The sequence below is a fragment of the Artemia franciscana genome, chromosome 7, assembly GCF_032884065.1.
Source record: "Artemia franciscana chromosome 7, ASM3288406v1, whole genome shotgun sequence".
Lineage (NCBI taxonomy): Eukaryota > Metazoa > Arthropoda > Branchiopoda > Anostraca > Artemiidae > Artemia > Artemia franciscana.
In genome coordinates, this window is record NC_088869.1 from 21,438,782 (window position 1) to 21,451,409 (window position 12,628).

At 37.8% G+C, this 12,628-nt stretch overlaps 1 protein-coding gene across 1 annotated transcript in view; it reads right to left on the bottom strand.

Moving 5' to 3' along the window:
- The window catches only part of LOC136028984 (serine/threonine-protein phosphatase 6 regulatory ankyrin repeat subunit A-like), a 155,783-nt gene that overhangs the window by 10,210 nt on the left and 132,945 nt on the right, over positions 1-12,628 (bottom strand). The window contains exon 7 of the mRNA XM_065706981.1: positions 9,604-9,850. Coding sequence (XP_065563053.1) covers positions 9,604-9,850 — 247 coding nt within the window. The remainder of the gene's footprint in view (positions 1-9,603; positions 9,851-12,628) is intronic.

Here is a 12,628-nt window from a genome sequence, read left to right on the forward strand (position 1 = left end):
TGATAGCACAAACATTGCTATTACGTAATGGCAGCGCACGCCTGACTGTTATGTAATGACGGAGCACATGTGGGATGTTACGTAATATTTCAAGACATGTTTTTTTCTTCGAAATTAAATTTTCTTCGTGAACACTTTTTTCTTAGGGCACTGAAATTGATATTATACTGCAGGGGAAGGCTATTTTCAACTAGAAAGTCTTTCAATCGAGATTTGTCAACATAAATACCGAGAAATTTGCCATAGGTATATCCACAAAATCAAAAATATAATACTGCACGAAAACCATTACTTTTAATCAACAAATCTAAATCCATTGAGGAGGGGCTGACTTATAAGAGGTAAATTCAATGGAGCAAGAAAAATTCAAGGCTGGCAATTCCCAGCCTCTTTCAGTCAACAGCTGACACACAGCACCCTCTGGCAAGCATTATCACGCCCATAGCACCTTTAACACCTCCCACCTTAACTTTAATCTGTTTTATGGAGGTTATTTATTTTCGAGAGCTTATATGCTATTAGATTTCAGTCCCCCCAGAAAAAATTCTTGTAACATCTCTCACCTTACCTTTAAGGTGTTTCATGGAAGCTATTTATTTACAATAGCTTATTGGGGGTTAAAACTCAGTCCCCCTCTCACAGAACAATTCTTCTAACAACCCTCAGCTTAACTTTAAGCTGTTTAATCTAAGTTATTTATTTAAGATAGCTTATTGGGTGTTATTTTTCAGTCCCACTCCCCTGGTTGACAGAGGGTATTGTATTGTCATTTTGTGCAAAAAACGATGAGCTTTTGCCCAAACAAAATCAAATAATCAGAGAAATAGATTGTTCATTATCTAAAGCTTTGAAACAGGTGGTTTTAAGCCACCCTATTTTGTAAGACCACCACAGAGGGGCGTTTACAGCCATTTTGTGTCATAAAAGATTAATTTTTGCAAAACAGGATACAAATATGCGAGAAATCGATAGAAGTCTAAAGCCTTAAAATCAGAGGTCTTGAGCTACTCTATCTTGACAGACCACCGCAGAACACGGTTTACCACCATTTTGTGCCATAAAAGATAGATTTTGGAACATGTTAGTCTGAGGCGATTCCCAGCCTGTGAAACTCAGTGGATGACATATGTATTTCTTCGGTAACAGCTTAAACTAGGTATTCTTTATCTAGACACCCTATTAAACTAGGCACATTCTGGCGTGCATTATCAAACCAAAGACATTTTTCAGGCTTCTTCCGGCAATAATGTCCGTAAACACTAGAACTGTTCGTTTAAACTTAAAGAAAAATTCCCAAAAAGCGTCTCTTCTGATGAAACATAGCAGTTGATGCCATCCTAACACAATATTCCCGCCTGATGCTTTCCTCTGGCATGCACTATCATACCTAAGATATTTAAACCTTTTTTCTTGCAAAATTAAGCATAAAAACTAAAATTGGCCATTGTTTCTATTTGATTAGTAGGAAGATACCATTTCATTGTTAGAACCTATTAGTCCAAGACAATGTATAGGCTGTGACACCCAATAGCTGGTACACCGCATCCTCTGGTGTGCATTATCACACATAAGACATTTCTCGGGCATTTTCCGTTAAAAATATCCGTATAGACCAGAATCGTTCGTTTAAAATTAAAGAAAATTTGTCAGTAGCGTTCTTCTGATGACTCACGGCAGTTGACGCCAGTGTGGCACAAAAACCAACGGACACACAACCATAAATATTGAGACAAACAGGCACACACACAATCAGACACACAGGTAAAGTTAGAGAGAGCCAAATATACACAGAGACACACTGAGTCAGACCCACAAAAATACAAAAATAGAAATAGAGAAAGACAAACATACAATCAAATACGTAGGCACGGCGAGAGAGAGGCAAAAACACACACAAACACGCATAATCAAACAAACAAACACACAAAGACAGACACAGAGACAAGTAAACACATAGTCAAACACACAGCCACAGGAAGAGAGACAAAAACAAACATACAAACAGAGTCAGCAAACAAAGACACAACGAAATATACATAGAAGGGCATACATAGAACATAGATAGAAGACATAGATACATACATGCAAGATGCATAAGAGAGAGACAAAAACACGCATATAAACACAGATTAATACAAACAAATGCACAAAAACAGATACAGAGACAGGCAAACACACAGTCACACACAAGCACGGTGAGATAGACACAAAAACTCAAACACACAAACACACAGTCAGACACAAAAAACCAAGGATAGACACAGAAACAGGCAGATACAGAGTCAGAAACACAGGCATGGTGAAAGATAGAAATGAACACATACAAACAGAGTCAGACACGAAAACACACAAAAACAAATAAAGAGACAGGCAAATACACAGTCAGATACACAGGCACCCAAGAGAAACAAAAATACACAACACATGTGCACAGACAAACGTACGAAGAGATACAAAGACACGGGAAATGACACAATCAGGCACGCAGGCGCAGTGAGAGAGAGACAAAAAATACACACACAATTATACAGAGTAAGACACATAAACGAAGAGACAAGCAAACACACAGCCACTCATAAAGGTACGGTGAGAGAGAGACAAAAACACATACAAACACGCAGAGTCAGACGCACAAAGACAGACACAGAGACAGGCCAACATACAGCAAAACACAAAGGCAGGACGAGAGAGAGAGAGAGAGGAAAAGGCACAAAACACAAGGATTCAGACAAACAAACAAACAAAAACAGACACATAAACAGAAAAAGACATACACAGAGACATGCAAACAGACACTCAGATACACAGGCATGGTAAGAGAGCAACACACAAACACACAAATACACAGTGTCAGACACAAAAACAAACAAAGAACGACACAAAGAAAGGCAAACACACAATCAGACACTCAGGCACGGTGAAAGAAAGACAGAAAAAACACAAACAAAAACACTGAGTCAGACAAACAAGATTTCAAAGACAGACACAGAGACGGGCAAACACGAAGTAAGACACATAGGTAAGGTGATAGAAAGGCACCAACACGCGCAGGCAGGTGACAGAGAGACAAAAACCACATACAGTCATTCAAAGTAAGACACATAAACACAAAGAGTCAGACAAAAGCAAACACACAGCCACACATACAGACACCGTGAGAGAGAGAGGCAAAAAACAACCACACACACAAACGCACAGATTCAGACACACAAACACACAAAGACAAACACAGAAACAGGTGAACACACAGTCAGACACACAGGTACGGTGAGAGAAAGACAAAAACACGAAAACATAGAGTCCTAAGCCCAAACACGCAAATGCAAACACAGAGACAGGCAAACAAACAGTCAGACATACAGCACGGTGAGAGAGAGACAAAACACACACACACACAACACACACAGAATAAGACACACAAACACAGAGACGGGCAGACACAGAGTCAGAAACACAGGTATGGTAAAAGAGAGACAAAAACATAAAAAACACACAGGGTCAGAAAAACAAGCACAGAGAGAGAGAGAGAGAGAGAGAGGGGAGGGGGAAGAAAGAGAAAGACATACAGACACACATAGTCAGACAGACAAACACACAAGATAGACATAGAGACAAGCCAAGAGACCCTCAGGTACACAGGCACGGTGAGAGAGATAAAAACACACACAAACACATAAAGACATACACCTGACCCCTAAAATACCGCCTACCACAGCATTGGTACCTTAAATAAATCTACAACTAACCCAGGTACCTGCAACCAACGATTCAAACTCCGGATATCTGCAGCCGACCTGTTTTGACAGTTAGAAAAACAATGTGTTTCATGTGGTTTTCACGCAAACTTGCACCATTTTTTAAGGATTCAGCCTTTTTCTTACATGCTAGTAGGCTAGGTTAAACTAACCTTAGGTTAACCTAACATTGGCTTTCTAGCTGTTAAAACAGTTTGGCTTCAGGTATTCAGGGTTTGACACGTTGGTTGCAAGTACCTGGGTTAGTTATTGGTTGGTTGCAGGTTTTTCTGTTTCTCTCTCTCACCGTGGCTGAATGTGTGGCTGTGTATTTTCCTGTCTCTGCACGTTTCTTTGTCTGACTCTGTATGTTTGTACGCATTTTTTGTCTCTCCCTCATCGTGCCTGCCTGTCTGACTGTGTGTTTATCTGTCACTTTGCCTGTGTTTGTGTGTTTACGTGTCTGACTGTGTGTTTGCCTCTCTCTCTGTGTCTGTCCTTGTATGTTTGTATGTCAGACTCCTAGCATTTCTGTGTGTGTCTTTGTCTCTCACTCGTCTGGTCCGTGTGTCTGACTTTGTGTTTGCCTGTATCCGTGTCTATCTTTGTGTGTTTGCGTGTCTACCTCCGTGTGTCTGTCTCTGTCTCACCGTGTCTGTGTGTACGAAAGTCTGTTAGCATGTCTCTGTGTCTTTCTTTGAGTGTGCGTGGGTCTGACTCTGTGTTTGTGTGTGCTTTTGTCTTTCTCTCTCTCGCAGTGCCTGTGTATCTGACTGCGGGTTCACCTGTCTCTGCGTTCGTCTTTGTTTGTTCGTGTGTCTGACTCTGTGCGTTTGTGTGTTTTTGTCTGTCTCGCTGTGCCTCTATGTTTAGCTGTGTGTTTGCCTGTCTCTGTCTCTGTTTGTTTGTGTGCCTGACTTTGTGTGTTTGCGTCTGTCTTTCTTTTCTCTCTTACCATGCCTGTATGTGTGGTGTTTTGTTTGCCTGCCTCTGTATGTTTATGTGTCTGACTCTGTATGTTTCTTTGTGTTTTTTATCTCTCTCTCACTGTGCATCCGTTTCTGACTGTAGGTTTGTCTGTCTCTGCGTCTGTCTTTGTGTGTTTGTGTCTGACTCTTTGGGTTTGTCAGTGTTTTTATATCTCTCTTATCGTGCATGTGTGTCCGACGGTGTGTTCGCTTTTCTCTGTGTCTGCTTTGTGCGTGTGACTCTACGTGTTTGTTTTTCTCTCTCACTGTGTATGTGTGCCTAACTGTGTTTTTGCCTGTCTCTGTGCCTGTATTTGTGTGTTTGTGTGCTTGGCTCTGTGTGTTTATATGTGTTTTTGTCTCTCTTTCTTTCTCTCTCTCTCTCTGCCTCTCGCTCACCGTGACTGCGTGTCTGACTCTATGTTTTTGTGTCTCTTTGTCTGTCTTTGTTTGTTTGTTCATCTGACTCTTTGTGTTTGTGTGTGTTTTTGTCTCTTTCACTGTGCTTGTGTGTCTGACTATGTGTTTACCTGTCTCTCTGTCTGTCTTTGTGTGCTTTCTGATTTTGTACATTTGTGTGTTTTTGTCTCTTATCATGCCCGTTTGTCTGATTTTGCGTTTGTCTGCCTCTGTCTGTCTTTGCGTTTTTGAGCGTCTGACTCTGTGTGTCTATGTGTTTTTGTCTCTCTTCCTCACTTTACATTTGTGTCAGACTCTGCGATTCTGCGCCTGTTTACCTGACTTTGTATTGTTGTGTGTGTTTGTACTTTTGTGCTACGCTGGCGTCAACTGCCAAGTGTCATCAAAATAAACGGTATTGGGAATTTTCCTTTGTTTAAACGAACGAGTCTGGTGTAGACGGATGTTTTTGTCGGAAAATGTTTTATGTGTGATAATGCACGCCAGAGGGTGCCGTGTGCCAGTCATTGAGTGTTACAGGCTGGGAACCACCTTAGACTAGAAGGTTCTTACAATGAAATGGTATGTTCCCGCTGTTCAAATAAAAATAATGGTCAATTTAAGTTTATAAGCTTGTTTATGAGGAATAAAACGTTGAAAATGCCTTAAATATGATAGTGCACGCCAGATGCTGCCTTCGGGTGGATATCTTGTGTCACGCTGGCGTCAACTGCTACGTGTCCTCAAAATAAACGCTGTTGGGAATTTTTCTTTAAGTTTAAATGAATGATTTTAGTGTAGATTGAAATTTTTGTCAGATATCTCCTGAAAAATGTCTTTTTGTGACAATGCAAGCCAGAGGGTTCGCTTGCCAGCCACTGAGTGTCAAAGGATGGGAATTGTCTTGGACTAACACGTTTAAAAATGGATCTTTTATGGCACAAAATGGCAGTAAACGCCACTCTTCGGTTTTTTGTCAAGATAGGGTGGCTTAAAACCACCTTATTTTAAAGCTTTAGATAAAGAAAAATTGATTTTTCGGATAACTTGATCCTGTTGGGGCAAAAGTTGATCGTTTATGCCATAATAAAAGAGTAAAAGCCCCTCTGTTTTCCGGGGGAGGGGGGCCGAAATCTAACAGCCAATAAGCTATAATAAATAAATAAATTCCATAAGATAGCTCAAAGCTAAGGTTAAAAGAATTTTGCCAGGGGAAGGGGACTGAATTCCAACACCCAATAAGCTATCGTCAATAAAAAACTAAGTTGAGAGATGTTCGATGAGTTTTTTTGGGGGAGGGGACTGAAATCTAACAGCCAATGAGCCATCGCAAGCAAACAACTTCCATAAAACAGCTTAAAGTTAAGATGGGAGATGATAAAAGAATTTGGGTGATAATACTTTCTAGAGGGTGCCAAGTGTCAACCATTGATCGTCACAGGCAGGGATCTGCCAAGAAAATAATACCACAAAAAATCAACAAAATATTGAATTAGCCAGCATGTCATGTGCCACTTGTATTTACCTGTAATATGTCACCACCTCCTCTCATTGGATCTAGATTTATTGATTAAGAGTGATGTTTTTCGCGCAGCATTATATTTTGATGTTTTGGATATACCTATGGCGAATTTCTCAGTATGCATGTTGACAGTCTTCGATTGAAAGACTTTCTGGTTGAAAATAACCTTTCCTATCTAAATATAAAGTGTTTTCATAATGATTGTGAATTGTTTATTAGTAAAACTTATATGTAAAATAAAAGACTATGTCTCACAAAGCCATTTGAGATCCAAAACAAATCATTATCTAGGTCACATTAGAACATTAATACAATGTAGCAGCGAGATATGTCTAATAGAGCAATAGTCAATAATAATGTTGGATACTTGCGGGCTCTCGAGTGGAAAAGATTGGAAACATGCAATCAATAGCTCGTCACGTGGAATCTATTTCTCGAATAAATATATTATGATTAGTTTGCCGGTGCAGTTGGTTCAGGATCTGGTTCGGTCATTTGGGAAATATATGGTCTTCCATTCAATTCCCAAAGCGGACAAAAACCTTGAAGAAAAATGTCTCGGTGAAAATATCTCGAAGAAAACGAAATCTTGAAGAAAAAATCTCTTACAGGTTTACTTAGCATCCCACATGTGCGCCGTCATTACATAACACTCGTATGTGCACCACCATTACTGAACACCCGTGTACATGCAGCCATTGGGTAATAGTCACGTGTTTACCACCATTACGTAGCACCCACATGTGTGCCGTCCTCAGTTACAAACAGGGATATCCCACTTGATTGGTGGACCCTGACCTCTAACAAGTCACACTAGATTGCGTCATTATCAATAAATCTAACAAGTAACGCAGGATTACGCAACACAGGTAAACATTCTCTATTACGTCAAAAACAAAGAAACCCTACTGAAAACATTTGGATAAGTAAAGAAACAATTATCCATCACGCAAAAGCCAAATAAATCTTTAAAGAAAACATTTGCATAAGTAAACAAACATTCCCCTATTACGTAACAATCAGGTTTACTATACCATTACGTAAAAAACCAAATGTTCCATAGTATTGCATAAGACCTGAATGTTAGAACGTCTTGAGGGGCTAGAAGCTCCAATAGTTTACCCCTTACCTGTCGATTTAAAACGGAAACCCCCTCATTACTTGTGACCAAAACACCATAGGAAATCACGACTTGATTATCGTTGTAATTTTCTTAGCTGTCCATAAATATTTCGTCAAATACGTAGCCCTTGTTATATTTTATGTATTACTGTACATCCAAGGAAGTTGAGGTTATCTGGATAAGCGGGAGTCCAACTCACGATATTTGGGTTGTTTAACTGATTATGGGTCGTTTGGCATGTACGTAGGTAATAAGAGTGAATCAAGCGTTTTAACCAGCCATATTACGTTTTCTTAATTGCAAAGGGCACTAGACATAGCAATTTAGTTTCAAATAAAACCTTAGGCCCAGCGCCCACGGGCAAATTTGAGACTAGAATTGCTAATCGATTGCACGCAACTTTTTTGGGACCATGGCCTTGAAGTAGAGTTGGTGCCCATCCACAAGCAATCCAGAGAAGACTGGTTTCTAATCAGTCTAAGACTGGTTCCGTATGAGCCTCCATGGTGGTCACAGTTGCGTTGCAGAGTGTTGGAAAGTGATTGATGAATTTGACGACCAATGAAAACACAGGAATACACTTAGATTTTGTTTTTCACAGCCTGCAAATGCTGACCTAGAGTACAAAGAAACTATTCCTTTCAATGGCTTTTCGTCAGATTAATTAGGCACATGAAACATTCAATATATATATATATATATATATATATATATATATATATATATATATATATATATATATATATATATATATATATATATATATATATATATATATATATATGCGATAAATTTTCTATTTGTTTCAGACAGTTCTTTTGCTAATAAGAAAAGAGAAGACTATGCATTTTTTATCAAGTAGGGATGGACCCAATACTCCTTCTGAACCCTACGAAACCTACAGTACTCATAGTAATCAATTAAGTCTTCCAAGTCGGAACTGAACATAGTAAACCACACTGCATGAATCTTAGAGTGTAGTGGCCTTTAGAATATCACTAACAGGAAAGCACGAAAAGTAAAGGGGATACTGAAAATACCCAAACGAAAATCTGTGCGTGAGAGGCGTTGGGGGAAGGAGGTTCCAGGCCTGTTTTAACAACTAAACAATGAAAATCTTACAATGTTAATGATTGTTTTGTCATTTCAAATAATTAGGTGATTTGTTCTTTTCCTTTCTGTAGTCGACTTCTGGAAATAAAGGCATTTTGTTGCTTGCTAGTGGGTTGCAGATACTGCTTCAACCATAATTCCTCTTGATAGCAGCTAGTTTGAAAAACGTTTCATGCACATAAAATCTTCGTGGCAGAGTATTAGAAGTTTCAAGTTATATAGGAAAAGAAATCTACTCTCTTTTAGATTTTAATAATTGCGTACATATTTTTTCTCGAAATGGCTCCATAATTTTTTTTTTCTGAAAATTGGCGTACTAACATTATTTGGCCGAAAAAAAAATGATCTAGGTAGGTCAAGAATTTGGGAAGTTTCTTTCATAGGCTTAATTTGGAAATTGAATACCCATAAAGGAATTAAACCAGGTGACTATAAGCTTCCTGTCTATGGTTTTTGGCCATGGCGATCACTGGTGCATTTTTTGTTTCGATCCAACGACACTTACATGGGGTTTAAGGCTATTTTTTCAAATTACTATATATTTGCCTCCGAAATAACATTTTACTATTAATACTAATTTGGATAATAGCTACCATTCCTGAATCAGCTGTATATTAACTTTTTTTTCACAAGCCAGTCTTTGTCTTTAAACGTGTTTTTTTTTGGTACTATGAATATCAGTTCGTCTTTTACTAGGGTGAAGCTTCCACTACATCCATAATTATATTTATCAACTGATCTTACCCGTGCAATATCAAGGTTGTTATACAGTGCTGCGATATGAAGACAACTTCTTCCTTCTGAATTGCTGCTCCTAATACCTTCTGGTCGTCCATCTAGAAGCCACTCAATGACGTCATACTTGCCACCACTTACTGCTTCCAAGAACGGCGTGTCACCTCGCTCTGAAGGTGCCCACAAATCTGCTCCATAAAAATGTAGAAGTCTCAGGCATTCAAGACGACCACGAAACGATGCAAAATGTCCAGGACTGACATTGAAATAAACAAAAAGTAACAGGACCATAACAAAAAGTATAAACGTAAACAAAAAAAAACATAAACATAACATAAACATAAACATTAACATAAACATAAACAAAAAGTAACATGACAGGAATAATTTGCGCATGAAAATTCTTTTTTTTTTGCAGTTTGACATATTTTTACTGCAATACTACTTAGCTCCTGCAACAGTTTTTTTTTGGTGAATTTATTTATAAAACTAAGGTGAAAGAGGATGTTTAGAGATTAAAGTGCCAGTGATATCAAAATAAAAATAAATTTTGCCCCCTTGGCCTTTGTTAGATTTTCTTATATTAGTTTTACTCTTATATTATATATCTAAGTATATTAGTTTGACTCTTTCTCTCAACTCTTCTTTTTTAAAACAGTAAAAAACTTTAGCGTAAAGAGCGGGGCCTAGATGAGGAGGCAGCCCCTTTCATATACGAAGTAATTTCTGTTCGTTTTAAGTTTAAATGTCGCTCCTTACTTTCAGTTGAATAAACTTGTTTTTTTATTTAATTTCTGAACGTTTTTGAATCAATACATGTTTTGATTTTGGCTCTCCGCAGAGGAATTTGCATATTTTTTTTTCTTTTTTCTTTTTTTTCTAATTTTTCTTCTAATCTTTTTTTCTCTTTTTTTTCTAAATGGCTTTCTCATAATTTTGATTGAATGATTTTGAGAAAAAAAGAGCGGGGAGGAAGCCTAGTTGCCCTCCAATTTTTTGGTTAATTAAAAAGGCAACTAGAACTTTTAATTTTTTTACAAATCTTTTTATTAGTAAAATATATACGTAACTTATAAATTAGCTTACGTAAAGAATTTCTTATTCTCATGTTTTTATTACACATATGAGAGGGTTCGCCCCCTCGTCAGTACCTATCTCTTTACACCAAATCTTAAATTTTGTCCCAATTCATTAAGAATGACCACTGAAACACAAAAGCCGTAGAATAAATAGTTGACATTACTAAAAATACTTTAGCGTAAAGAGCGAGGTATTAGGAGGAGGTGAGCCCCTCATATGGGTAATAATTTCTGTTCGTTTTAAGTTTTAATGGTGCTCCTTACTTCCAGCTGAAAAAACTTTTTGATATTCTTTTTTTTAAATAATGCCTGTAAATCCTGCGCTCCCTTCATGGAAATTCTCTTCCCCCATGACAAATTCCTCGATGGAAAGTTCCCCCAGTATATCCCCCTCTTCTCAACCCCTCCCCCAACCAAAAACTCCTCCTGAAAACGCCTGTACACTTCCCAATAACCATTACTATATGTAAGCACTGGTCAAAGTTTGTAACTTGTAGCCCCTCCCACGGGGACTGTGGAGGAGTAAGTCGTCTCCAAAGACATAGTTATAAGGTGTTTCGACTACGCTGAATAAAATGGCCATCTCAGAATTTTGATCCGCTGACTTTGGGAAAATAATTAGCGTGGGAGGGGGCCTAGGTGCCCTCCAATTTTTTCGGTCACTTAAAAAGGGCACTAGAACTTTTCATTTCCGTTAGAATGAGCCCTATCGCAACATTCTAGGACAACTGGGTCTTTACGATCACCCCTGGGAAAAAAAACAACAAAAAAAACAAACAAACAAATAAACACGCATCCGTGATCTGCCTTCTGGCAAAAAATACAAAATTCCACATTTTTGTGGATAGGATATTGAAACTTCTACTGTAGGGTTCTCTGATACGTTGAATCTGATGGTGTAATTTTCGTTAAGATTCTATGACTTTTAGGGGGTATTTCCCCCTATTTTCTAAAATAACGCAAATTTTCTCAGGCTCGTAACTTTTGATGCGTAAGACTAAACTTGATGAAAGCAATTTGTATCAAAATTCCATTTTTTAGAGTTTTGGTTTCTATTGAGCCGGGTCGCTCCTTACTACAGTTCGTTACCACGAACTGTTTGATAGAAGTATTAAACTGGGTCGCAAGAAAAGTGGAACACCAACTTTAATTTAGACACGGTATATGGTACACTGAATTACATTTACAGGTGTTCCGGAGTTTAAATGCTTACTTTCAAGAATTTGAAGCTGGGATCAAAGAATATAGAAATTCCCAGGAATAGAAACTGGGGTTAGTGTTGAGAAGAACATTTACCAACGCCATATAGAATTTGGGATACTGTTTAACCCTTGATTACAGAATACTTTTTTTTTATTCTACAATGAGGGAGAGGATTATGAAAGTAAATTCATGTCATTAGTAAGCCTACCAGCTCAAATCCAACTAGCCTACTTAAACTGCCAAGATTCTCAAATCTAACCTGGGCACAATTTGTGCAAACTACATTTTGGCGAAAATAAAATATGCTAATTATTATTTAATATTTTCTGAAAAAATATTCTCTGAAAATTAATATTTTCAGAGAGATTTGGAAATTAATTCTATTATATTACAGATTAATTATATCAATTATTCATTTATTTTTTAAGTAAACCACTTTTTTAATGAAGTTGCCAGACACAACATTGTTAAATGGCGCTAATAATTTTTTATATCTTCCATGTTGGATCACCGAAGATCCAACCCTTAAAAGTTTCCCATTCTCTTTGGCTGTAGATTCAGCAGTAGGGTTTAAGGAAGGCTTTAGACCCTCCAGAGGATTAAATTTTGGTCTTTCCCATAATTTTGAACTATTTTTTTTTAATAAAGCTGAATTTACATGCGTGCTCAGGTAACGTCTATGTTAAAGACAAATCATTGCGACCAATCGTAATTTGTGTCTTTTTTTTTACAAAGTGTTATAATTGGCCAAA